Source organism: Branchiostoma lanceolatum, chromosome 18 (assembly GCF_035083965.1).
Source record: "Branchiostoma lanceolatum isolate klBraLanc5 chromosome 18, klBraLanc5.hap2, whole genome shotgun sequence".
NCBI classification, from domain to species: domain Eukaryota; kingdom Metazoa; phylum Chordata; class Leptocardii; order Amphioxiformes; family Branchiostomatidae; genus Branchiostoma; species Branchiostoma lanceolatum.
In genome coordinates, this window is record NC_089739.1 from 14067772 (window position 1) to 14095394 (window position 27623).

At 39.9% G+C, this 27623-nt stretch overlaps 1 protein-coding gene across 3 annotated transcripts; it reads left to right on the plus strand.

Annotated features, from left to right (window-relative positions):
• The first annotated feature begins 1352 nt into the window (after positions 1 to 1352).
• LOC136424393 (von Willebrand factor A domain-containing protein 7-like) lies at positions 1353 to 27554 on the plus strand. 3 transcript variants are annotated; one of them, XR_010753882.1, is made up of 20 exons: positions 1353 to 1710; positions 10028 to 10150; positions 11786 to 11959; positions 12405 to 12474; positions 12821 to 12909; positions 13200 to 13382; positions 18918 to 19130; positions 19832 to 20137; positions 20944 to 21231; positions 21562 to 21675; positions 22771 to 22887; positions 23220 to 23386; positions 23540 to 23651; positions 23862 to 24066; positions 24357 to 24441; positions 24572 to 24807; positions 25112 to 25526; positions 25782 to 26017; positions 26355 to 26479; positions 26733 to 26846. XR_010753882.1 is itself a non-coding variant. In XM_066412978.1 (20 exons), the coding sequence occupies exons 1-20, from the start codon at positions 1449 to 1451 to the stop codon at positions 26883 to 26885; spliced, it is 3696 nt and encodes a 1231-aa protein (XP_066269075.1). In that variant the 5' UTR covers positions 1356 to 1448; the 3' UTR covers positions 26886 to 27554. The 3 variants fall into 3 exon arrangements, 2 of the variants coding, with proteins under 2 accessions (XP_066269075.1, XP_066269076.1); XM_066412978.1 differs by having other exon boundaries at positions 1356 to 1710; positions 26332 to 26479; positions 26733 to 27554; XM_066412979.1 differs by lacking the exons at positions 25112 to 25526; positions 25782 to 26017 and having other exon boundaries at positions 1357 to 1710; positions 26332 to 26479; positions 26733 to 27554.
• Positions 27555 to 27623: the final 69 nt, after the last annotated feature.

Here is a 27623-nt window from a genome sequence, read left to right on the forward strand (position 1 = left end):
CTGTATGAATTTGTGTGTGTGTGTGTATGTGTGTCTGATTCTGTGTGTGTGTCTATGTGCTTATGTGAGTATGTGTATGAGTGTACCTGTGTATGTATGTATGTTTGTGTGTGTGTTGGGTGGCTGGTTGTGTGTGTGTGTGTGTGTGTGTGTGTGTACGAGTTAGTGTGGCGTGTGTCGTAAGTGGTAGAGTGCGCGGCTGTCAAACAATGGGACCCGCGTTTGATTCCGGGTGGTGCCCAGAGACGTTGTACCCTTGGGAAAGGAATTCGAACTTAACACGAATTCCCCCTCTCAGTTACAGGGACAAGTCTCTAACGGCAGCTGTCTTCAACTGGCAGACGAGAGCAGCGCCAGGCGGGCTGGCGTTATCAAGGCGGACCTCGAGCGTCAAAGTAATACGGCAGCTCGCTGCAAGTATCCCAACCAGATCCAGCACGTCTCCCTCGAATTGGTGCCGCTGGAGAAGACGGATGCCCAAAGGGTATGGGTCTCAGATTCGCAACCTGTCATCCACCTTAAACATCACGCGAAGGCTACCGTGTCAACCCTTCTCACTCCGATGTAGGAACTGACACGGTCATCATACTCGATATGTATTTGTATCTGTACTATGTATCTGAATACGAATAAAGATTATACGACTGATTGCCACATGAGTTAGTGTGTGTTTGTGAGAGGGTCTTTGTATGGGTATATGTGTATGTGTGTCTGGGTGGGCGAGTGCTTTTGTGTGTGCCAGCTGTATTCGCAAATATAATATACACATTTATATAGCCTATTAACACCAGATGTGTCAAATCAAAGTACGCATCGGGATTATAAGAGGAAAAGATAATTGTGCGCTCGTTTGTGTCAGCCAACGTTCGTACATTTAATGTCAAAGTACGTTTTGCAAAATAGTACTTTGTCATCCAATGCCGGTAAACATGTTTTCAACAATGTGATATTATCCGCGCGCTTTTCACCGCGTGACTCACTGCGTTGGCAAGTCAAACAATAGCCCAGCAATAACAGATCAATATTAGATAGGATGTCAAAGACTCCAAGGAAACGCGAAGTCCAATTCCCATCTAGGTTTTGAATTTGGGAAAAAATTACCAGAAACCAATTCTGTTTCCATGTCCATCGTTATCTATCACGCTCTTATTAAAGGCTTTTAGTGCAAATTCATCACATTTTGTGATTGCATCATGTTATTCTTACTTGTTTTTGTCCCCCATACAGACTTGTTTGTCGCTGCCTCAGCTATAATGGCAATGTCACACCACAAGTACAAATAGAAAAAAACAGTGACTTATTAGGTTGAGATGTTAAGACTGATATTTATTTTTCCCAGCGCTATTCAAATAAAGACATTAATCTGGCAAGAGCTCGCGATTGGCTTGGCCAGAGGACAAACAACCACACTTACGACGCGAATTTTGTCATGTAGCTTGTAACTCGAAATGGCGAATTTACGGGCAGTTACGATTTTGCTGTTTATAACGTTTATAACCGTTGAAGGATTTCTACCAAACAGACTGAGTACGGTTCACACCTTGAACCCCACGGACTACACCCATGAGGAAATAACCCAGATCGGAGTTCTCAAAGCTGCAGCCAAGTTTTTAGAAGACAACCCTCCAAGTGGAACGTCATTCACTTCAGGACAACTACAGAATTTGGATCCACTCAACCCAACAACTCTTTTCACGGCATATTATGGAGGTATGGAAATTATCTTATATTTCATTTATATTCTGTTAGTGCTTTACCAGGAACCTATCTCCAGGACCAAACTGCCCTGATTAGACAAGATCTAAATTATCTAGAATTGAAAATCCAACATTTATTGTTATTTCAGCTATCATTAATTCAACGATACAATTATTTCACAAGGTCAACCAATCGCATTCTTCAAACCACCAGCAATCTTGCGCAACCCTATCTAGAGTCAACATCATCTGTAATGTGTAGATTTGTATCCTAGTAGTGTTGGGTAAATGAACTGGATCACATACGCTGTATAGCGGCCAAAGCTAATATGCTCTTGGTTTGTCAAACAGAGTCTTGTTGTCATCAAAAGACGGACGTTATTCGCGGGATCACTTTTTTTCCCATCAGTTTATGCGAATCGTACATATCTTGGTCTTCATATATCTATGTATTGGAAGGGTAGGTTTGATTGTATATAACAACACTTAGGAAAAATGTTGCTTTGTAAGTGAAATGTGGAGTGAAGTATGTACCTATTGTTTAGTCCCGGATGAAGGCCGATAGATAGATAGTATATAAAAACATTAAATTTGCCCCGTTAAATCATTGAAAAAAATTAATGGGTGGTTTGTCACCGAAATATAAATTAACCTCTAACGTTGGGTAACATAAATTCGCCATTTTTCCGATAATGGTTGACTGAAATAAATCTAGCAGAACAATAAACCATCCTTTTTTTTCTATTATTCTGTCAGTATCATGTACTATCTTTGCACTAATCATATATATGGTAGATTTTGTCTCTAGTCGTGCTGACGCCATAATATTTCAACTTGAAACTACCGTCCGCCGCACGCACAATGACGGTGTTGTCGGACAGGTGTGAACGTTATTTCGGGAGAGAAGATTCGTCTTGAATATCTTACTGCTTATTACATTTTATACAGCAGCTATTCGTTCCGTCCTTGGCTTGAGGAGAGTGCTATGGATATAGACGTGTCCAAGTCAAAAAAAATACACGAAAAAACGGCGCCGTACCGCACACATCAGGCCTTCGGTAACATCCCGTTTGTTGAGTCGGTAGAACGTCACTCAAAGTCGATCCCCACCGTCATGGCAACGTGTACATTATTAATAGAAAGTTAGCTGGATGCCGTAGTAATGGTTATACTACTATGCCCATGTGTTCCTTGTTGTGTTAGGAGCAAACTTTGAGGAAAATATCGTCTTCAGTCCACTATCACCCGCAACATTTAGACAAAAAAGTGTTCCTCACAAACCTTTGTCGTCTGCTTGACGACAGGATTCTCGGTAATAATATGGCGGCGGGAAAATACACGTGCCGTAGGTTGTAGCAACAAAGAGGAGTTTTGATGATTGATCACACTTAGAATCAAGTTAGCAAATTAGATTGTAATAAGTTGTCTTGTAAATAATTGTGTTTAGCAGGCAGGAGATGTGACATTTGTCTTAAAAACCAGCGAACAACCGTGCAGTGTGATTCTCCCACGAAGCCCCCATACTCTGTCAATAAGGGACGGAGAGTTTTTGACGTCGCCAACTTCTAATGCATGGTTATAGAAGCTTTTCAGCCAGTGTTCTGAATACGTTAGTCTGTCAGGTTTGCATTTCTAGCGGTATTACTTATGTTGCATCTAACACATATCCCTAAATACCCCGTTTTCGAAAAATCTCGAATTTAAGTACCCCGCGAATTTATGTTACCCAACGTTACATAAACGGTGAACATTATATACCCTGCTAACTTCTAGGATTAATAACGTAGAAAATACCATATCTTTTGGACCGTGCGCATGGTCGTTTATCTATCTATGACCTATGTTGGTAGTTGTGTACTATATTATGATACACCTAATGTTGATGCCTTGATTTGTACTGGGCCGGACACTTTCGGATATTACAATTCGTTACCCTCTGTACGTCTGGGAAAGCAAACGAACGCTGCTAATAGTTGCCTCTAAGCCATTATTGGTATATTTCAGGCATTACAATCTACTTATTTCTAAAACCTTCCATCTTGTGAAAGTAACCTAGGGATAGGTAAGGTGTAGGCATATAAAAGTGCCCTCTCCTCTAGCAAATCGTCGAAGTTTTAGGGATAATGCTAACAAATGTGGCACGCAGGTGCACAGTACAAATTTCAAGGGTCAAAAGCAGGTTTAAAGGTTGTCGTATTTCGACTGTTAGAAAAACAATTTGGCTACTTGTATTTGGATTTCGCAATACCTAACAACTTATACACTAGGAAATATTGGATTGTTTTATTTTCACATGAAGAACACATCTAGCCGTATAATGTAACAGATTACTTAGGGGGGGGGGGTACATTATATACTCATTACACTTAGATGGAGCTTTTTATCGTCTTATTCATCTATTATTTATCCCAGGCTAGACGGCCTTTTCGCACACACGAAACAAACAGAACAAAAATATATACAGGTGTGTACAATGACTTCATGATATTATGATGATGATAATATTATAATATTTACATGTATATATGTGTGTCTGAAAAATACCTAGGTGACGCATGGTTGTTGCGGTATATTAATTGTGTTTCGAAGTTTAAGATAAATGTTAACGTGATTACCTGCAGATTTTGATTGTGTTCTCTTTTTTTGACTATTGTGTATGGTTGGGTTTAAGTGTAATTGTTTGGTTTTAATTCATTTTCACGTTCAAGTTGTTAAGTATCATTTTTCCCTTCATTTTATGAGTTTTGGGCCATCTTAAGGACATTCTTTAATTTTTAATCTGTGTATTGTCGGTGCTGATTTTAGCTCTTTTATGATGCATAATTTTTTTCCCCGTGGTTTTGTGTCATTTCCATTTTGCTGAAATTATTTCCGTGGATAAATTATCATCACTTTTCCTGTGTGCTGATGTTAGTAAGAATGATACCTATTATTTGCGTTAAGCTACAGTTTCTGATTCGAAGATACAACAAGACTATGCCTTGTATTGTCAAAATCTGTAACAGTTATTTCCATACACTTGGAGATGAGTCGCAGAATAATGCTTTAGCTTTCACCTCCCAAGGTCGAAGGTATAAACTCCCAGCAGTACTAAGAACAAGCTGTTACTAGTGGACCTAGCTATAGGTTGGGATTCAAGGACCTCTTTATAGGCTACCCGAAACCTCTGTCACACACCAGGACTAAGCTGACAGAGCAACCATTGACAATCATTGTGTAGTGTATGGAAGTGTCATTTTTTTTACATTCTTTGTACGTACATGTATAGGCATTTTCTGCATTCCATAATTGTGTTTGTGTGTTGTGTATATAGGCATGTATGTACTAGTTTGTGTGTTTATGTGTATGCACAAGTGTGTGTGTGTGTGTGTGTGTGTGTGTGTGTGTGTGTGTGTGTGTGTGTGTGTGTGTGTGATTGTGTGTGTGTATGTTCATGTTCATTTCCGCGCGTTCCTGGATATTTTTGTACTGTACTGAACTGTGCCAATATGTCCCGTTTAGAACAAAAAAATTGAATTCAACTTCAACTTCATTTTTCTATTGATTGCATTGTATTTATTCAATTCCGTCCACCAGTTGTTTCCAGTACTCAATCAATCTTAAATCCAATCGCTGTATATTCCTTTTGTAAATGACAGGCTTAAGCTTGTCGGTTGTTCAACTCTGAAGCCCTTTCATCATGGAAAAACGAACTCTAGCACAAACGATACCCATAAGAAATCAATTTTTGTGACCTCATGTTATATAAACCTTGAAAATGAATCCGTTAGGTGTAACAGCTAGGTGTTACCTTGTCCTACTCGTTGTGTATCTAAACATTCATTCGGATATATAACCTAATCGCATATAATCAGTCGCTCTTACGCCGATGAAAGGAGCTAGTAATATATGATTTTTAATAAAAAAGGACAACACTTTCCGTTTGAGATTTGATAATCTATTACATTTATTCAGTTCTTGAAATACTTTCTGTTTGAAAACGGGATAGTTTGACAAGTTTGACAATCTCAGCCAAATTCTACAGTCCTGCTCGTCTTTACCTAGTTTCAAAAAACTTTTAAAGATAGATGTCATAGAACATCCAAGTATTACTTTCTCCTGATTTGTTTGTTTTCCTTGTTTTCCACTTTTCCTTTGGTATCTGATGACAAAATAATTCATATGAGTGTTATTTTTGTATAATTTTGACCTATTTCTTTATAAATTGTTATTCATTATAATACTTATTATGTTTACAACTCATAATTTACTTTGTAGTTCCTCTTCTTTTCATTTGTTTCATTAGGATTTATGTTAAAATTCCAATTTCTTCTTTCGTTAGTTTTTCTTAGTTTCGATGATATATAATTTTGTAAAAATTCCATTTGAGTAGTTTAGGGGAGGCCCCCGAAAAGCCGTATAGGCTTCTGGCCTCTCCTGCATGTATTCTTTACTCTATTTCTCTTTGTTTTTTTATATTGTACATATGCGAAGAAACAATAAACAATAAACAATAAACAAGTTGGGATAACTTCTATTTGTAAAGTTCTATCTCATCAATTTACTAGTAAGATACATATAAGATATCTTACTAGTGTATTGATGGGATAGCAGCCCTTTATCCAATTAATTTACTAGTAAGAGGCATCTAAGATCACTTAGTAGTGTATTGATAGGATATCAACCCTTAATCCCATTAATTTACTAGTAAGAGGCACGTAAAATCATTATTGATGGAATAGCCACCCTTTATCCCATTAATTCCCTGGCAAAAAATAAGATCTGTGCGATAGGGCGAATTCAAACTAGTTTACGTTTTTTAAAATCATATTTGCTTAACGAAGTCCGCATGGGGGTGGCGATGCTGTGTTATAGATTCTGAGATATGAGAAGTGTGAGAGAGAGGGAGAGAGAGGGAGAGAGAGGGAGAGAGAGAGAGAGAGAGAGAGAGAGAGAGAGAGAGAGAGAGAGAGAGAGAGAGAGAGAGAGAGAAAGAGAGAGAGAGAGTGTGTGTGTGTGTGTGTGTGTGTGTGTGTGTGTGTGTGTGTGTGTGTGTGTGTGTGTGTGTGTGTGTGTGTGTGTGTGTATCTGTGTGTGGGGGCCGGGGGGGGTCGCTCTCCGTTTGATATAAATGATACAACATTGCAGATTCATAATAAGCTTGTAGTAATTATGGGTAGTGATGTTCCCCGTCTACAGAATAAAACGATCCACTGAACACATTCCCAAAACCTCGTGCAAGAGCAAGTCACATACAAGAAAATGATCATACAGTGCGCTAGCACGAGAATGTCTTCAATTTCCAAGCAGATATTATAGTCGCACTTGTTTGAGCATAGTGTGTGGTGTTTTATATGTTGTGCGCTCTTTAGAATTAAAGACACTCCAAGTGCCAGTCGGATACCTTTTGCACTCCCAGATTAGACTGCCTTACCTTAAGCTTCCTTTGATTTCGAACCTTCTTGCTTTTAAGTTCTCTCAAAAAAGCAGGACATAACATTTCACAGGGACATCCCCATTCAATTGCTTTTCACAATAAAGGTCAAGTAATTCTCAACCTCCGAATCTCAACATAATCAGATGAACTCTAGCCAAGATTAGAATCCCATTGTCAACTGCTAAGCAGACAGTCAAAGTCTGGTACGGCACTAGTAAAGTAGCAACAGGTTGAAGACTCGAGACTTTGTCGCCATGTCAACGGCTAGTCCAACCAAATACGATGCACTCTGACTTGTTGTTGTTCTGTTGTTGATGACACCAGATCCCATGACACACCCCTCCTGTAGCCTGACAAATCGCGCTCCTAGCAGCAGGCCAGTCCTGCAACCGCCAGCCCCCTAGTGGGGGTCATTAACCTCCGACCGAGAGCTTGTGTAAACACATGCTAACACAGGCGATTCTAGATGGCTCTTACTAATAAATTAATTGCTAAAAGGTTGCTATCCCATCAATACACTAGTACGCTTTTCTAGATGTCTCTTACTAGTAAATTAATGGAATAAAGGGGTGCTATCCCATTAATTTACTCTCAAGAGATTTCAAACATTATAATTTCTCCTTATAGTGAATTAATGGGGTAGGGGGGTGCTATCACATGAATTTACTAGTAAGAGGTTTTGAAAATTGTCATATTGTGAAATAATGAATAATACGTTTGTGACAGACGTTATCACGTGTAAAAGTAGTTGTCACGTATTTCGATTGAAATATTTTTTTTGAATTAAAAAAATGGGATGAATAGCTTAAGCTTCCATTTCTGCAGTCAATTTATTTTAATTGTATCCCTACGTTAAGCACACATGAACATACACATACAGTCGCATATACATGTTATGATAACAGGCACACACAGGCGCACACAAGACTGAATATACAGTATATGTGTTCATGTGCATGTGCTAATTACAGGTTTGACGTATGTCAAAGCCTGTATTGCTTTAGTGCGATTGTGATCACGTGGTCTATGGGCGCCGCCATGTTGTTACGTAGCAGTGCATCAGCCAATGATATCTAATTTTGTCACTGTGACGCAAGTCATTCCTCTTACTTATTCATCGCCTTTTTACTTATTCATGACATCTGTAGCTCAGATACATCTTCTACTGAATATATGATAGTCATATCAATATTAATTCGGTACCTTTTTACAGGGTCGTCACTATTGCTTCTTCATTACATCATCTGCTGAACATTTAACATTATCAATCATTGCCATCATTCAATATTCATTCATTTGCAGTTCAAGCTTTTTGTACTGTCTAGGCCAGCCAGTCTTCCCACTAAAAAAACCACCGACTAAGCTGGTAACTTTTGTTTGTGGGTTAACACTACATGAAAATGCAGTTGAATTGCTGCTGAATAGAGATTAACCAATACTAAACTGGTATCAATTAATAGGCAAGAAGATAAGTTTTTTTACTATCTTGACGAAATCCACGTTGTTAGATAATTAACATAGATAATTGATATATTCATGTGTAGTTCTGTCTCTGATCGAAGGTAATTAACATATTAATAGAAATTGATATAACACCTCACTGGTAAAGGAAAGGTGTTTCATCTTTAAGTCATATGTACTTATCATTATCGTCTTTATGTGTATTATGTTAATATGGACCTCATTTGCATAATTTATGCTGAAACTTCATATTTCCCTTATGATAAATGCTACACATGTCATATAAGAGGTGAATGTCGTTGTAGGACAGGCGAATACAATTGAATGTTCAGTATGCTAATTATGGCCTCATTTGCATTATTAATGATTTATGGAAAATCTATGTTTTCCTTACAATAAACGTTACAGATGTCATATTGGAGGTGTAGGCAGCTTTAGGATAGTCGAAAATAATGGAGGAGCATTATGCTAATGAGGGCTTCATTTGCATAATTTATGCAGAAAAGTTATACTTCCTTTAGGGTAAATGCTAGGGATGTGATATTAGTGATGTGGGTAGCTTTAGTAAAGGTGAATACAATGGAATGTATGTTATGCTAATGGGGACCTCATTTGCATTATTATTGAAGAAACTTCATATTTCCTGCACGATGAATACTACGGATGCCACATTGGATGTGTAGGTAGCTTTACTAAAACCATTATCTTTAGGTGTGTTATGCTGATGATGACTATATTTGCAAAATCAAATGCAAAAATGGTAGGGGCTTTATATTCGACATATATGTAGCTTGAATAAACAACGATGCTGTTTCATACCTCTTTTATGAATGGAGATAAATATTCTTTATTTAGGGTGGCAGAAGTTAGGGTGGCAGAAGATGATTACGGAGTAGTTTTGAGGCTTCCGGGAGTCAGATGTGACGTCATAATATTATACCAGTGCAAAGGGGTAAATGGTAGGGTAGGGTGGCAGCCGCAGACAAAACAGACGAACAGTGATGCGCACATGGTATATGCGATGTCGTTCTTATAATCAAATTAACATGGCATTACTAATTAGTAAATTATTGTGAATAAAAAATACTTTTAATCTCCGTGGAGGAGGGTACTCGCGACAGTTATGAAAATCGGCAGTATGTGTGCCTCTGACCATGGATACGCTGGTGCAATGGCATTATTATCCCTATATAATGTTCTTGGTTGGTATTGATTAGGCTAGTAATGTCTTCTCCATAGGCAAACCTGTCTGTATTTGCCGCTAGCACAAATATTTACTCTAGTATTAGTGTTTTTGTTACGCGATGGTGTGTGCGTGTTGTGTGTGTATTTGACTCCATATTCATGTGTGTGTGTGTGTGTGTGTGTGTGTGTGTGTTAAGATTGATACGTGTAAGTGTAGTTGTGTTTGTTTGATAAACAAAAGTTATAAGTTTCTTTGTGTTTATTGCAGAAGTGACATCAGCAGGAAAGCTCCAGTCGGCAATAGCAGACATCATCGATGCAAACTCACGTGTAGACAGTGACCACGTGTCTAATGCAGAATACCACGTGGGTGGAGAGGAAATACAAGCAGGTGATTCATATATATAAATGCATATATGTATATATATATATATATATATATAAATGCATATATATATATATATATATATATATATATATATATATATATATATATATATATATATTACCTTACCTTACCACCTTAGTTCCTCCCGTGCCTTTGAGGCACATCGGGCCGTCCTTTTCCACCTTCCTCGGTTTTGCGCTTCCCTTTTGGCTCTATGCCAGGAGCTTCCAATGCTTTCGAGGTCTTCTCCCAGGTTTGTCCGCCACGTCAGCCTTGGCCTTCCCCTACTTCTTCTTCCGCCGTGTGGTTTCCATTCCAATATCTTCTTCGCTGTTCTGTTCTCTTCCATTCGCAGGACATGTTCTAGCCATCTTAGTCTTCTCTCTCTTACCATGTCTGCCACTTCTCTCTGGCTTGTTCTGTGGTAAACCTCTTTGTTTGTTATTCTGTCTCTGTATGAGATCCCCAGTATTTTCCTTAGGCATCTTGTGTGGAAGGCATTCAGGCGCTTTTGGTCTGCTGCGTATATCTGCCATGTTTCACTCCCATACAGCAGTATTGATAGTACTGTTGCTTGGTATATCCTTAATTTGTTCTGTAGGCTTAGTACTCCATTCTTCAGCACTTTTTGTATTTTCCCAAAGGCTGAGCTGGCTTTCCCAAATCTTGTCATGATCTCCTTGTGGCTATGTCCATCTGCTGTGATCGTGCTTCCCAAGTAGATAAAAGAGTCTGTCACATTGACTGCTGTTTCTTCGATTTTGATGTTTGGCGGGGCGGCTGTGTTGATGCCCATGACCTCGCATTTTTTGGCGTTGAATTTCAGCCCTACTCTTCCTGCTGTTTCTCTTGTGTCGTCGGTTGCCTGTTGTAGCCCATCTTCACTGTTTTCTATGAGGGCTATATCGTCAGCAAAATCTTGATCAAACAGGAGATCGTATATATATCATTTGTATGCACCTATTTGTTTGCATGTATGTATAGATATAGTAGACCTTACGAAAGTCGCTGTGCTTTTGTTGTGTCAATAAAGATCTTCTATATTATGCATCATGATGCAGCAACTCATAAACAGCTCAACTTCTAATTGATCCGTGCATCCTTTTTATCGTCCCCCCTTCTCCTTCATATCCGCAACGTCCTTAAGCAGTATGCTGTTGGGTTGAATTAGATTCTGAAATTTTCCGTTGATTTATGTTATTTCACCAGTTGACATTTATTTCCATTGGTTTTTGTACGTATTTTTTTGTTTTCTATAAATTTGATTGACGTTTTTTGCTTTATGTGGTATCACATTATATTAACGTCTGCTGATTATGTTTCATTCTGTTTTTCTATGTACAGTTATAAGTTGGGCAGATTAGATAATTGGCTTTTCTGAAGCAATTTTTATTCTTTATTGTCTAGATGTCTGATTACGAGTATGTATTCTCTTTGCCAATACTATTCAATAGATGTTTATCATATTTCAACTTACAAGACGCCAGTATATTAGGTGGACAATTCAAGTAGGACAAACTATAGCCAAACACGGACTCTGCATAGTAAAAAGTCCCAAAGTTAATTGTGCTGTATGTGATTGTATTTTTCTTGTATGTGACTGTGTTTTGTGCTGAAACTAGATAATGTTTGTTTTAGCAAACAACCGGCTGATAAGACAGCTGAACAGCACTCTAGCAGTCCTATCGGCGACCCCACCCAACTTTGAGGCTGCCAGATCAATGATCGGTGTTTACCTGCACATCTTACAAGACTTCTACAGCAACACCAACTGGGTCGAGCTGGAGGGAGGGGTTCCATACGAAGACCTCGGTAATTATGTTTACTTATACCAGAGATGAACCAGATATGACCTCAATGCAGCAAGTAATAGACAGTCTAATACTTTCAGGAAATTGACTTATCCATATCATCAGCTGGCGCTCTGCATCGCATGCCGCCTCAGGCGATCTCAAGCTAGAAATAGTGAGTTAAAGCGTTATCCAAACAAATTAATAATAAAAAATGTCCCAGACAGCTTGTTTCCCGTCTCAGTTATAGATATGCCATCCGTTTTGATGTATATCTCCCATTTTACACATTTTTCAAAAAAAGGCAACGATTTCGGTTTCCAAATGTCCTTGGAATTCGGTATGTTTAGGGTTGCAAATATTTGGGTGAAAAAGAGGTATTTCTGCCGAGGCTTTCAAATTAGTATATGCAAACTCTAGTACCGATGCGGGGGCAATGGAACTTTCTCCTCTTTATGACCCTGTAGGGCTGGAAGACAGAGCTCTCCGACCTTTGGGCACCCCCTTCCCGACTTGCCAAGACTGCACGATAAATTCGTAAGTAGTCTTTTATGCGCCATAAAATGCAACGGTTACTATTGCTTGACATCTTATGTGTTAAACAATCTGCAACGGAAGTTCTCGAAACGCACGAGCAGTTGTGAACGTGTGAAGGAAAATGGTGCAGCCTAAAAGCCAATGAGTATAAATAAATGGCATAAACTTTGTAGTCTAGTAAAATTGCACACAACACATTTCTTCATGCATATGCCTCTTTTCTGCTCAAACACGTTTAAGATTAATGAAATTAATGTTTGCACAGTTGTTAGTTACATTCCCTTGATGTTGATTTAAATAGAATCAGATGGTCAATGTCTTTCTATTGCTTATATTTTCCCGAAAGAGGAACTATCGATTGCAGAAGTAACATCCTACTGCAAAGTCTGCTGACGAGTGGCTACAAGAGTGGTCAAACGAAAGTCAAACCACCGGGTAAGTACAATTTTGCATTCACATGAAATAAAATTAAAAAAGAAAACATTTTACGTATACTTCTGTCTGTTTCCTTTCTTCCGATAAACCAACATGATGACAAAAGAATCATTGTATCCATTACTTGATTAACAGTTCGAATCATTCATCAATAAAGAGAAAGTCATAATGTCATGTTGACTTTGAGATATTAGATAGAATTAATACCAAATTTGTCGACAATCGGTCATGATTTTCTAGATCCTGTAGAAACATTATTAGATTTGGATACATTTTTTTTCCATTTTTAGCTTACAGTTCAACAACAGGCAAGTGCAGCCATGGTGGTTTGACTGATGATTCCAGACTGACCGTCCCGACTGGAGGAATCAACAAGGAGACGAGTGTTCCCAGTCTGTCTCCCCACTACTATCTACATGAACAGGCCGCACAGGCAGCGATCCAGGCAACGACCGACTTCTTCATTGCACCAGGTAAATATTGTCTAATTACTATATTCTATACCATTTGTTTATTGTTAGTTATTTTGTGTATGGTTGTTTGAGTGACAACTCATCATATTCTCCGAGCAGAGTTTTCGGTTGAGGTGGGTGAGCTAGGAGTGGTCTCTCTCCCTCCACCTTCGCTACAAAACAGAAACCATCAACTCTTTTGAATCTAATCACATCATCATCTTGGCGTGAGATGTCACGGATGGCCATAACCCTCCTCCTCCAGTCCTCTCTGTTCTCCGTTGCTCTTGGCAGATCCTCTGGTGTGCATCTTGCATCCTCACATAGCTGCTGAGGATTACTCTTACACATTACGGCAGTTTCTTGGTCCTTGGCATCTTCGTAAGTAGGAGTTAACTATAAAATGGACTTGCATCTCTGTTTTCTTCTCTTTCATCCTCCCGATAGCTGATCGAATCATTTTGATATTTCAGTGCAGTTCCTTGCTAGTGTAAACAAAACAGTCAGTACAAAATATTTTGTTTTTTATCATGGTTACACTTTGAGAATGAATAGCGGACCTGTCCCCAAGACACCAGATGCGAGTCAATCCCAGGCAGTACAACTACTTGCCAATCGATATTTGGATGGTACACAAGGCGGGCACCGACACTGATTTTGACAGGATCGGGTTGCCCCGCTCTGGCGCGTTCTGTGGCGGGGATGGAGGGATACGTTAAATATCTCGGCCACCGACGATTCAACGGGAAGGGAAGGCGAGTAATGCCAAACCGACGGAAACCCTCCCCGATTACACACTACCGACAGCTAACCGTTTTGACGTTCTAACGCAGGAACCCACTACGGATGAAACTGTTAAAGAAAACGAAGTAAGTGGTTCGAATCAGAAACAAAAGCGAGTAGTGCTTATAGGTGACTCTAACGCACACAAGCTCAAACCCAATCTGCTGTGCCCTACCGCCGACATCCCCATGCCATACTGGTCCCCGAACCTTTTCACTGCACCAACAGTCATGGAAAACATCTCCAAAGAAGACACCACACCAAACACGGTGATTCTACACATGGCCACTAACGACATTATGGGAAAGTCAAAGGAGACCGTCATCTCCGAGGTTGAAGTGGTAGTAAGCACGACAAGGTCACTATTCCCAGAAGCTGAGATCGTGATCTCTGCAGTGCCGCCGAGAAAAGACTCTGACTACCGACCCAACCTGAACAAGGACATCGCAGCTATAAACCATCATGTCGAAGATATGTGCAAGTCTTACGAGTCACTGATTTATGTGAACCATTCACAGATGTGGACTGATGGTGAGTACAATCCAAACGTGTTTGAAAGAGACGGATACCATCTCAATAATGATGGCGTTAGAATCCTGGCATTCAACCTGAAAAGACAGGCAACAAGCGCCTTGGGGCTTACGCCGGCCAAAAACAACACTAAACCCCCACGCAACAATGGGCGCAGTAATGCGAACAAAGACAACCCTGGCTTCAAGAACAACTACACTCCATACAACAAAGGGAGACAATCGCCTAGTAACAATCACACCAGGCGCGGTAGCCACGACGGTCCTGTCAAGTCAGATGTTAGGCGCGAAACCTACAACGGACCTGTCAAGCCAAATCAGTACCGACAATCTAGGCACGGTGGAGGAGGTAGACGATCTCCCTCCCCATACTTGAACGGTAGTGTGCACTACAGCCAGCCCAAATCTTACACGGGAGTACCTCCAAACCGACCTGGACCGATACGAGATCCACAATGGAAGGAGTCTATATCAGGCACCAACCATCAGGCACCACGTGCACGTCAGGAGTACTTCCCCCCACCTGCCATCCCGAACGGCCCCGTCCAGATGAATCGCCCTACGCCGACCCCACCTGACCGATGGCTGCAGGAATGGCCTTCCCCCACAGAGGCATACGGCGGGAATCCAGCGTTCTTCAGGAGGCCTCCCTTCTGGTTTGCACCACCTCCATTCCCCTACTACGGCTCTGAAGGAAGCTGGTACGGACATACAAACGGCTCAATGTTTGGACTCAATGAACGACCCCGCGGCTCCGGATAATCATGTGTTTCCCACATCGGACCCGTAGCACAAAGACAGTTATTAGACATAGAAACTTTGGCACTTCCATCGGCTTTTGGAATGTCCATGGACTTGGTAGTAAACTAGAGGATAGAGATTTCACTAGTCATCTAGAAGGGTTTGACTTCTTCTCTCTATTGGAAACTTGGCATAAAGGTGAGGTATCCTTTCCTGGCTATTTACATTTTAGTACAACTAGAATTAGATCAAAAAGGGCCAGGCGTAATTCTGGCGGCATCTTATTTATGTTCAAAAAACAATACAAACACTTTGTTACCAAGCTTGAAAGCAAATGTGAGGATATACTGTGGGTAAAATTAGATAAAACACTGTTTGATTATGATAGAGATATTTACTTAGCTTCAGTATATATCAGTCCACAGGGGTCTACTATTCACACCAACAGAACCTATGATATTTTCGACGTGCTAGAAAATGAAATTTCACATTTTAGTAGTCTCGGAGAAATATTGGTTGGTGGCGATTTAAACGCAAGAGTAGGTTCCTTGAATGACTATATAGTAGATGACTCCCCGTTAGATTCACAAATTCTACCTAAAGATTATAACTTCGATCACCCCCTGCCCAGAGCTAGTATGGATGATGGTCAAAGTACTACATTTGGAAAAAATCTGATCGACCTCTGTATAAACAGCAAAATTAGAATTCTAAACGGCAGAACACCCGGTGACCTTCTTGGAAAACCAACTTGCTACCAACCTAAAGGTTAAAACAGCGGTGTAATAAACAAAAAAGCAGAAAAAGATGGTTCGAACAAACATGCGCTTCGGCCAGACAAGAACTTAAAAAACCTAGGTAGACTTCTCTCCGAAGACCCACGTAACCCATTTCTCAGAGGGTCCTATTTTAAAAAGAAAAAGCAATACACAAGACTCATACGCAAAACCAAAAAAGATTTCAAAAATAATATCCTAAATCAACTTAACTCTTACTCTGATAACAATCCTTCGTCATTTTGGTCACTCTTGAAAGACTTCAAGTCCAATAGCAATAGTTAGTCAAATACTCAAGATGTAATTACCGAAGAAAAACTCCATTCGCACTTTAAAAATCTTTATGGTAAAGAATCCACCTCCACCTCCAACGTTTCAATATCATCAGACAGTTTTGAAACTCAAATAAAAAGCAAATTATTGAAGTTAGAGAACGACCTAAAAGACAACCCCCTAGACAGTCCGATTCTGAGTAACGAGATCAGTAAAGCAATTTCAGACCTTAAAAATGGAAAGGCCTCAGGTAATGATCTAATCCTCAATGAAATGTTAAAAAGCTCCCCGCACACTCTTATAGAACCCCTGACCAAACTATTTAACCTTTTTCTTTCCTCTGGTTATTTTCCCCAGAATTGGTGTACTAGCCACATTGTGGCCCTACACAAGGGCGGGGCAAAAGATGACCCTAGTAACTACAGAGGAATTTCGGTCACCAGCTGCCTGGCCAAACTATTCACATCAGTTTTAAATACACGTTTAACCACTTTTTTAGATGAGAATAAACTCATCTCCCCCAACCAGGCCGGCTTTAGAAAACACTTCGGCACAAATGACAATCTCTTTGTCTTAGACTCGCTAATTACCAAATATTTCCATAACAACAAACGCCTTTATTCATGTTTTATAGATTTTAGAAAAGCATTTGACACAGTTTGGAGGGAAGGGCTCCGTTTCAAATTGCTAAATTCAGGAATAGGAGGGAATTTCTATAAGTTAATCAAATGTTTATATAGTAAACCTGAAACTTGTGTAAAAACAAAATCTGGTCTGACACCACCATTTGTGACCGACAAGGGTGTCCGTCAGGGTTGCAACATGAGCCCCACCCTTTTTAATTTATTTATTAATGATTTAGTTAAAGAGTTAGATAACTTAGAGTGTATGCCACCAACTTTATATAATCTTTATGTTTCATGCTTATTGTATGCAGATGATGTTGTTATATTTTCAGAATCAGACAAAGGTCTGCAATCTGCAATTAACAGACTAAGTGACTTTTGTAGCAAATGGAAGCTCCAAGTAAATATGAAGAAAACAAAAGTAATCATATTTAACAAGGCAGGTCGTTCTTTTCCAAAGCAAAAGTTCTACTTTGAAAATAACACAATAGACAATGTCCCCTCCTATTGCTATTTAGGCCTAACCCTCACATCATCAGGTAGCTTCACTCTAGCCAAAAAGCAGCTGTCACTTAAGGCACGTAAAACCATTTATAGCTTCAAATCTATCATTCGTTCATCAGTCTTACCACGCGGCCTTCTAAAGATATTTGATACCTGCATAAAACCGATCCTTCTGTACGGATGCCAAATCTGGGGGACAGAACAACTACATGATGCGTCGCCTATTGAAAACGTACACAACCAATTCTGCAAAAATGTTCTTGGTGTTTTTAGAAATAGTAGCAATGTAGCATGTAGAGCAGATTTAGGTAGATTCCCATTAGATATAGATATATGTATATATATAGTTAAATTCTGGTAACGTCTGGTTCAAATCGATAGATCTACACACATCCTCCAAGCGGACGCACTCCATCTACAGCAAAGTCTTCCGACGAATACCCGTAGACGAACATTGTTACAACGTGTTAAAGACATATTAGATTACAATGGATATTCCTATTTGTGGCACTCCGGTAATACACATTGTAAACCTGAACATGTCGGAAAAGCGCTGAGAAGGAGATTAACAGATATATATATACAATCATTTTTTCATACCTTGGTAAACGACAGCGGTAAGTTAAGATTCTATGCAAAATGTAAAACCATGTACAATTTAGAGAGTTATCTTGATCTTGCAGATTTTGATCTACGCTCAGCCATAAGCAAAATTAGAGTTAGTGCTCATCCTCTTGAAATAGAGAGAGGCCGATATAGAAAATTACCTATATACGAAAGACTTTGTAAGTATTGCAATACAAATGCCGTGGAAGACGAAATACACTTTATTTCAAACTGTTCATTTCATGATAATGCACGAAATGAGTTGTCTATTCAGACCACTAAAATCTATCCGAATTTCCCTAAGCTTACAGACAAAGAAAAGACTATTCTTCTTTTAACTACCAAAAACCCACAAATTATAGAAAAGGTGGGACATTACGTCTTCCATTGCTTACAAAAGAGAAGCCAAACCCTTCCCTAGTTATAGACAATTACATTTGTATAATTTAGATAAGCAGCTTTTATACCTATTTTGTACACTGTTCTTTTATGTATGTTATTTGCATTTAGCCTTCGGGCATGAATTTGCAATAAACTTATTATTAATAATCCACCACCACCCCCAACACAATCAAGCCTTTTTTATAAGCATGTTGTAAGTATCATTAGTAGGTGTTGGCTCAAGGTCCATCAATCGGCTCAAGGTCCATCAATCAGGGTAAGAATTTTTGTTGCCAAATTCTTTTATGCAGTGCTAACTTTCCATACAACTTTCAGGTTACGGCCTGCTGTCCCAAATTGGGGAAGACAACTTCAGAGAAGTCTTGAACCTTGGATCGGGGAACTCCATGGTTTTCGTCATAGATGTGTCAGGCAGCATGGGGGATGACGTTGAAGCAGTGCGACGAGAGACTGTTCAGATAGTCCAAAGTACAACAGGCACAGCCAACGCACCGTACAACTACATCCTGTCTACATTCAGTGATCCGGGTAAGTAATACCATATTCTTTAAGACCAATAAACTTCATAATAGCTTCGTATTTGATATGATAAACGAAGATGATAAATGCGATGTAAATAAAAGATCAATTATGGTAATTAATAATGTTTAGAATAAGCCAACAATTTTTGATCATATAGACAGCAGAGAGCATTGTAAAGACTACAAAAAGATTTGTACCTACGTATTACGTGTATCGCTATATTTGTATATATGGTGTCAATGGTATCAATATTTTACAAAATCATGTTTGCCTTAGGTCTTGCGTTGTGTTCTGGTTTAAGTACCCTCTCTTGGTCATGTGTATTTCGTTTACAGTTCTGTTTTGAAGATTTATTGAATTGATGCACGCGTTTTTTTGCATTCCTCTGGAGTGGGGGAACTCATATATGGATATCAAATCATTTCAAAAATGGTACATTAAACTACACTATATGTAGGAAAACACGTGTGGTTTAGAAAAAACTTGAATCATTCTTGTTTCAACCGTAATTAGCGAATTCTATCAAATATGCCTGTCGGAAACCCCTTTCTATGCCAATACTAAAAATGATAAACACATTTCATCATTAAAAATACATTGCCAATGAAACGGGAAAGTCACTAGGCTTGGTAGTCCTAGCACCAACGCTAAGATATCAACCCCCGTCTGGATAGAGTTAAATTTACAAACTTTTTTTTTCACCTCAGCCGACCTAACTACTATCCAGACAACCAGAGACCCAAACGAGATGATAACCTGGCTCAACGCGCTGACAGTGCACGGTGGAGCAGACTGTCCTGAGTACTGCTTTTCTGGAATTGAACTAGCTCTCCTCAACTGCCTGCCGAATTCTAAGTTGTTCGTATTCACAGACGCGGATCCAAAAGATCCAGAAAAATACAGCAGCATTTCAGCCTTGATACAAGAAAAGGAAGCGCGTCTTAATTTTCTGTTGACAGGTTCGTGCACCAGGCGCAACTTACAAGATGGACAGGAACAAGCCTACTCTAAAGGTAAATAAGAATTTGTTTGCATTTGATGTATTTTTTCACAGTCATTATATCATCTTCTTGCGTCCAGTTTACTCCGGTGAGGTACACTTGTCACAGTAAAGATAGCAATTCAGGAGAATCTGGAATTCTCCTAGCATCAATCGCCGTTTGCAAATGCCACCGATGTGTAAATCAGAGACACCTGCATACTGCCATCATGAGTTAGTGACTCGATATATAATAGCTAGATTCCCTAAGGCAGCTCCAAAGTTGATGTCAGAGTGACTGCATAAAGTAGCTTGATGGCGGCGAATGAGAAGCAGCAGAAAGCAGAATTAGACAGATTGGTTAAAAAGCATTACAGCAGCCTTGGGCAGAGAAAAAAGGAGAGCTAAGGAGGGAAGTGCAAAGACTATACAAGTTCTGGGTTACCCAGCACTCCAAGTTCGGGATTGGAATTGGGCAGATTAGAAATCCTTTATTAAGATCCCAATACAAAAATAGAATTCCAATCTGTCGTAGGAAAGATGTGAATTCTAATCTGTCCTGTGAGAAGCTGAAATTGTCCTAGGAGAGATTCTACATGGCAACCCCATTGGAATTCCAATCTCAGGAGAATTCAAAATACTCCTTAATTCCAATCTCTACTGTGACATATTCGTTGTTTATCCTTACTGTCTAGTATGTATTCTGGTATTCTGTGATACATTTTGCTTTTGTTCTGCATTTCCCCTGGGTAATTGGTGTGTGCAGTTATTATGACACCATGGGAACGTTGTATATGCGACTTCGCAAACCTATATCACTCAACCACTTTATGCCCACAGCCACCTCTCATATTACCAATAAACGAAGCTACAGGAACTGGTACGAACAACTTGCACAGGAATCCGGCGGATCGGTCTATGAAGGCGACAAAGAAGACATAGCCGACCTGACGGGCGTCATCAGCGTGGCCCTGTCTAACTCCGCTCCTGTCACCCTCTACAAGGCCACTCTGCCGGCGGGAAGCGGCAGGGTTGTGCCGCTGGAGGTCGACAGTGCTCTCCTGGAGCTGGTGATCTCCTTAGTAGCAGCAAACAGCGCACCTAACGTAGCCATAGAGACCCCCAGTGGTAGGTTTTCTCATCTCCGACGGTGGTACTGCTTTGTCTGTAGCTGCTTGCTCACAGCTGTAACTCAAAATCCTTTTGTAGTTTTTTTAAAACAATACAACATGGCAATTTTGGGCACCGTAGCTGTATTATTTATAACTGCAGAATTACAGACCGACAACCTAATCTTGAAAGTAGTTCGGTACAGTCCATTATGTTACAAAATGATATAGCTGTTGCCTTTATAAGAGTAGAATATGTATTGCAAGCCCCCACTATCGGGCTAATTTGCTACTACAAAAATATCGTAGGATATAAGAATTGATTAAAACGTGGCGCTGAATATTCCAGGTATGCAGCAGGTATTCGGAACACCTGATGCTGAAATCGTTGTCAACGTGGGGACTAACAGGGTGTACCAAATCAAGAACGCGACTCCCGGTACTTGGCGGCTACGATTAACAGGTAAGTTGAGAACTTTACTCTGTGTCTCGCAGAGTACAAATAACATCCATCTAGCAAAATTGCTGATACATTTGGAGGTTGGTAAGTTACCTTTATACTGTGTTAAGGAAATCTTTCACTTTGTCACATGCACTGTTTCTTCCCTAGTTACGTCTTGGTTCCCGTCATCATTGCGGTACCCGTCATCGTGCTTTACCTTTTATCGTTCACGTTCACGTTAGGTACTAGGCCATGTCCATGTGTGAAGGTGTATCGTGTAGATTCCAGCTCTTATGATAAAATATAATAAAAAATAAGATATAAAGAACAACATAAGTATGATCCTTAGTCTTGACTCACTTTGTCAAGACAAAGCAATAAAATACGTTTGCATCCGGCGAAGCAGCAGAATATCAAACTCCTGAAATTGTAAGAAGTTGCCTGGAAGTGCCATGCATAACATATTTCATACGTTTTTCAACATCGCACTTTTTATCCGTTGTTCTAAGTTGCACGATAGCTTGTTCGTTCTAAAAGTAACTGCCGCCAGACCTTTCTTTGCTATCTAAAATATCAAATTACAAGACCTCTGTATATATGTTTACACGGCGCTAAACAGGCAGAGTAAAAGTTACAGACAATGCATTGGTCTTTTTACAAGAGCTGATATTTCGTCCAATGGGTCACACGTTTGGCTGTCCGCGCATAAGTCACGTTTCGAAAAAAGTCGGTCGAGAATTGGTACCACTACGTTACGAGCAATCCAATCTGCCGACGCCGTAGGATATTTCATGATATGTCGTCGCAAAACTAAACTTGTAATGTACTGTATTTGATTTAAATCTAATAGAGGGTCACGTAGTAGAGAACCAGCCGGCGTCTTCTACTTTGTACCCCTGACACGAAGAGAAGAAAAAGTTGCCCAAACACTAAAGACACTCATAGAAACAAAAACTAACTTAGAAGGACGTGAACTTCTCTCAGCAATGAGCGACAAGCAGTGCTGGAGAACAAACTTTTCTTGCTACACCTCGTAACGAGGATGAACAATGTTTATGATTATGATGATGAATGATGATGATAGCTTGATAAGCTTTCTATTGTGGCTTGTTTCAGATTCACAACAGTACATGTTGGAGGTTACTGGAAAGAGTATTGTGGACTTCTCGTACCAGTTTATGAAGACCACAAGCAACGGCATCTTGCTGCCAATTGATGGACGACCTGTTGCAGGTGACTTTGGGATTTTTACTGTCTTGGTCGCTCACTCCATCAATCATTCCCGCATCCATTCATTCATTCACTCAATCACACGCTCAAACATCCACTTACTTAATGACTCAATGATTGACTGACTGACTTATTCATACACCTTTGATTGCTAATTGACCCTCAACCCAAAATGTCGGTGGAAGGACACTACTGTTTTACAGTTTTGCCAGAGGACAAATACATGAAGCAATGCATCTAATGATTTTTTTATTATCCTGAATATAAAAAAAAAATAACACAACACATACCATTCATATTGGCCGTATAATAATCACCTGGCATATATTTTACAGGGGTTAATACAACTGTAATTGTGGACGTTCTTGGCTCAGAAAATGTCCAACAGTTGACAAGAATTTCACTCGTCAACGAAGTAGGAAATGAGTTGGTGTCGTCTGCCATGACAGCCGTTGGAATTCTGGCAGCGAAGTATTCTGCTGTAGTTTCGATACCAACAGATGTAAGTATCACATAGCTTGTGAAATATTGATTCCTCTGGTATCATGCAGAATGATACGCCAATGCCAATGTGATTTTAGTATCAGGACACTTATGAGAGAAAATGCAACAATTACTATATGCCGAATTTTAAATCAAACATTACTTTCAACAGGAATTTCGGGTCAAGATTGAAGGCAGGGATGTCAACAACACCGTGTTTCAGCGTGTTCAGTCAACTTTCATCCAGCCACAAAGTTTCAACTTGGTTCTGGAGGGTGAAATAGGTAAAAAGTTGTATTTACTTCCGTGTACTTATTTGCTCTTTCCTATATCATGGCAAAATATCATGATAAGACGTATGTATAAAATTTGCTTTCTTACATGGAAGAACTTAGACAGCACAAACTAGGCGATAGTCAGAGTTCTATCAGATTAACGCAGCCGCCGTATAATCTAAGGTACCTGAACATCTTCCTTTCACACTTCAACTCTAGATCCCCTCTTTGCCGGAGGCACTACAGACGTGCATTTTCTGCTTGTGAACCACGGAGCACTAGGCACATTTTCTCTGGCAGCAACGGACGACGCTTCAATGGTCCAGTTTGTGTCGCCAGCATCAACTACATTGCAGGAGAATGCAAACATAACTGGGTATATCAGATTTGCTGCTCCAAGCACAGCGGCAGTTGGTCTAACAAGGTATGGAATAAAGTCTTTCAAGGCACATCACACATCGATCACACAATATGAATGTAAACAGATTTCTGCAATGCGCACTGCTTAAAGATTGAGTGTCAAACTTGGCTTAAGCATTGCCACCGGCATATATATATCACATATTAAAAAAAAGTGCAACAAAAATGCATCCTACGGTTACAGTTGGTAAAAATGGAAATACTCAGAACTTCATACAGGACCGACTGAATTAAATTTTGGGAAAATCTTTGATCGGATTTCTGATAATTCTGTCATATTGTTCATATCCTTAGTACTACAACGTTAACTGTGTCAGGACCGGGAGGTTCTTCAAACTCGCTGGTTGTCAGAGTGACCGTCGAACCACAAATCGTAGTGGTAAGTATGTATCCAATAGCTTTACATTGTATATTTTGAAGTTCCCACAATTTATCCATATCAGATTCTTACCCAGTCATTCGTTTGCTACATTTTTATTTGATTATTTAATAGCAATGTTAATTTTCAGACGGTGGATGACGTCTCACCAACGTGTACAATAGTGACGGCTCCTGGCAACTGCACCCTTGAACAACAACACCCCTCTACCTGTGACAGTCATCACTGGTCCATAGATGTCCATGTGAGAGATGGAGAATCCGGTATCTACAGTCTTATTGCATCTCCTGCGGGGAGTGGCGTCACGTTTAACCACTCGACATTCAGTCCGGGAACTGTTGGAACAAACATCGAAGCTACATACAGGTCAGTAATAAGAGAATGCACGGTTGGAAAGTATCTTAATGAACTATAGACTAGTTGTGTCAGTCTAAGCTACATGTGTTTTTATAATCGATTCATTCGAAGAAAAAGCTACAGAGAACGTACATAGTGAAATTTCATTTAGCAGTCATGAGAGCGACTAATAGCTGCTATTGAATTTGGATTTTTTATTACCAATCACTCATTATATGTGATTTGAGATAAAAGTCTGTATAAGAGAATGATATGCCTATGAAGTATGATGCGAAATCAGTTTCAAGTATACTTTTATTATTTCACAATGTAGCTCAAACTGCTGCACACCAAGAGGAACAGTGACTGGGGCAGACAAACAGGGAAACATTGCCCAGTGTACGGTGGACTACTACATCCCAACAACAACCCCTCAACCAACGACAATCCCACCACCAACAACCCCTCAACCAACGACCATCCCACCGCCAACTACCTCTCAACCAACGACATCCCCTCCAACGACCCTTCTCCCAACGACAACCCCTCTCCCGTCAACATCATCAACAACGACCTCTACTCCTGTGACATCAACAACAACGACATCTACGCCAGTGACATCCACACCAACCTCTTCGCCAACGACACCTACAACAACGACCTCTACCCCACTGACATCTACAACTACGCAATCTTCCCCAGTAACATCCACAACAACTAAATCTACCCCGAAGGCGGATACAACGCCGGTATGACAGTTTCTTAGCAATTATCTGCTATTAAAATAGACACAAGAGGGAATTACTTTTTCACTTAATGTGCAACTATTTTGTCTTTCAAAGCATGCTCATTATAGAATTGCCTGGAAAATACACGTAGAAACTAACAACTCAAAGAGAAAAGCTATGACACTTTATCAAATAGAAAATACGTGTCCGGAGAATATTCCTACCTAGCTATTCGTCATAACGACACTTATAACTGATGACGATATCGACTTTCAGACGGTGGACAACGTCTCACCAACATGTACAATAATGGCGACGACTGGCAAATGCACCATTGAACAGCAACACCCCTCTACCTGTGATAGTCATCCCTGGTCCATCGATGTTCAGGTTGAAGATGAAGAATCCGGTATCTACAGTCTTACCGCAACGCCCGATGGGAATGGAGTCACGTTTAACCACTCAACATTTAGTCTTGGAACTGCTGGAACGAGCATCACAGCTACATACAGGTCGGTAGCATTTACTGGTTAATGACCCGCCTGGGATGTTTATGACGACATAACGCTTGTCCTATAACTAGCAAAAACACCAGCGTGTTCGCGATTCAATCTGCGAACCTGTAATAATGGTAACTACAGCGAAATATCAGGGTCAGCGCGTACCCTGTAAGCCATTTCAGAAGTGTCATTTTGAAGGAAGCAGCGATGATTGCTGTGTGAGTGTCATCAACGATAGTGAAGTTGCTCGGTATCTATATTGCTTTTAATGTTACATGTCGATGATTGTTTTTTTAAACAGTATCTTTGTCGTTCCCTCAACTTAGTTCCAACTGCTGCAAACCAACAGGTACAGTGACTGTGGCAGACAAGCAAGGAAATATTGCCCAGTGCATAGTGAACTACTACATTCCAACGCCTGAATCTCTCACGACGACCGAAACTCCACCCACCGTGTTAGAGGGGGATTCACAGGTACGGAACACTTATATCTGTGTTGCTTAGACAGTATTGTAAGTAATACAATGCTTTGTCTTACAGTGCCTCTGATACAATTGTTGTGCAATGAGCTTGGACTTGACCAAATCAATTCGCATATGACTTTGTTACAGAGGCTACGATCTCTTGTAAATCGCATTTTGATCCACTACAGCCATCCACCACATCTTGCCCGTGTAATCTGCAAATTACGAAGAAAAAAATGACGTATTTTCCCTTTACTTTGCAGGATGACCAGTCACTGGGACTTCCACATATTGCACTGATCGCGTCTGCCGCTGTAGTTGTTGTGGGGCTTTTGACAGGTCTTGGCACCGCTTTGTATTGTATTAGGAACCCTCATGTCAAATGCAAAGTTAAACCTTATGTGGTTTCGACTTAGACTTTTTTTCGGGCAATTTTTGTAACATTGCCTGTGCAGATCGAATATAGATCCTGGTATTCTTATACAGCCTAAACAACCTGTTGATGCTAACTCATTTAAATAAAGATCCATCTTTGACCTACATATGAATTGAACCCGCACTTGCAAGTGGGATCTACGGCTAAACTATGATTTAGAAGCAGCGAGCACATGTTGGCGGCAAAAATGTTTTCGATGCCGTGTGATTGTGTGTTTGTGGACAGCATGGCTCGAGAAGTTGCGGAATGCAGCGGAACTTCCATTTTGTTGATGGTGTTCTCGACATGTAATATATGGCCAAAATCTTTCAGTTGTAGACTACTCTCAAGCAGAGACTAATTGGTGTAGGTGTGGGCCAGCTAGCTTAGTGGCGTTTTCAAAATAGATAATTCGGCTATTTTGTTGGAAACTTTGGAAGAGGATAACTTAAACAGGGATTGATGTATTTTCATTGTCTATTACATTTTCATAGCTTAGGTGATGATCTACATAATGGTATGTAAATTGTTTTTCTATCTCTGCGATGTATTACGTGTTGAAGGGCTTTGCACAACCCGTCGTTCTAAATTAGTACCTTATTTGAATAAATGAAAAAATACTGTAAAACCTTATTGGTAGAAAAATAACAAATAAATCCGTACAATGAAATATATGAAACCCTGGTTATTGATAATACATGATATAGATATTTATACTTTTAATACTTTACAAAGTATA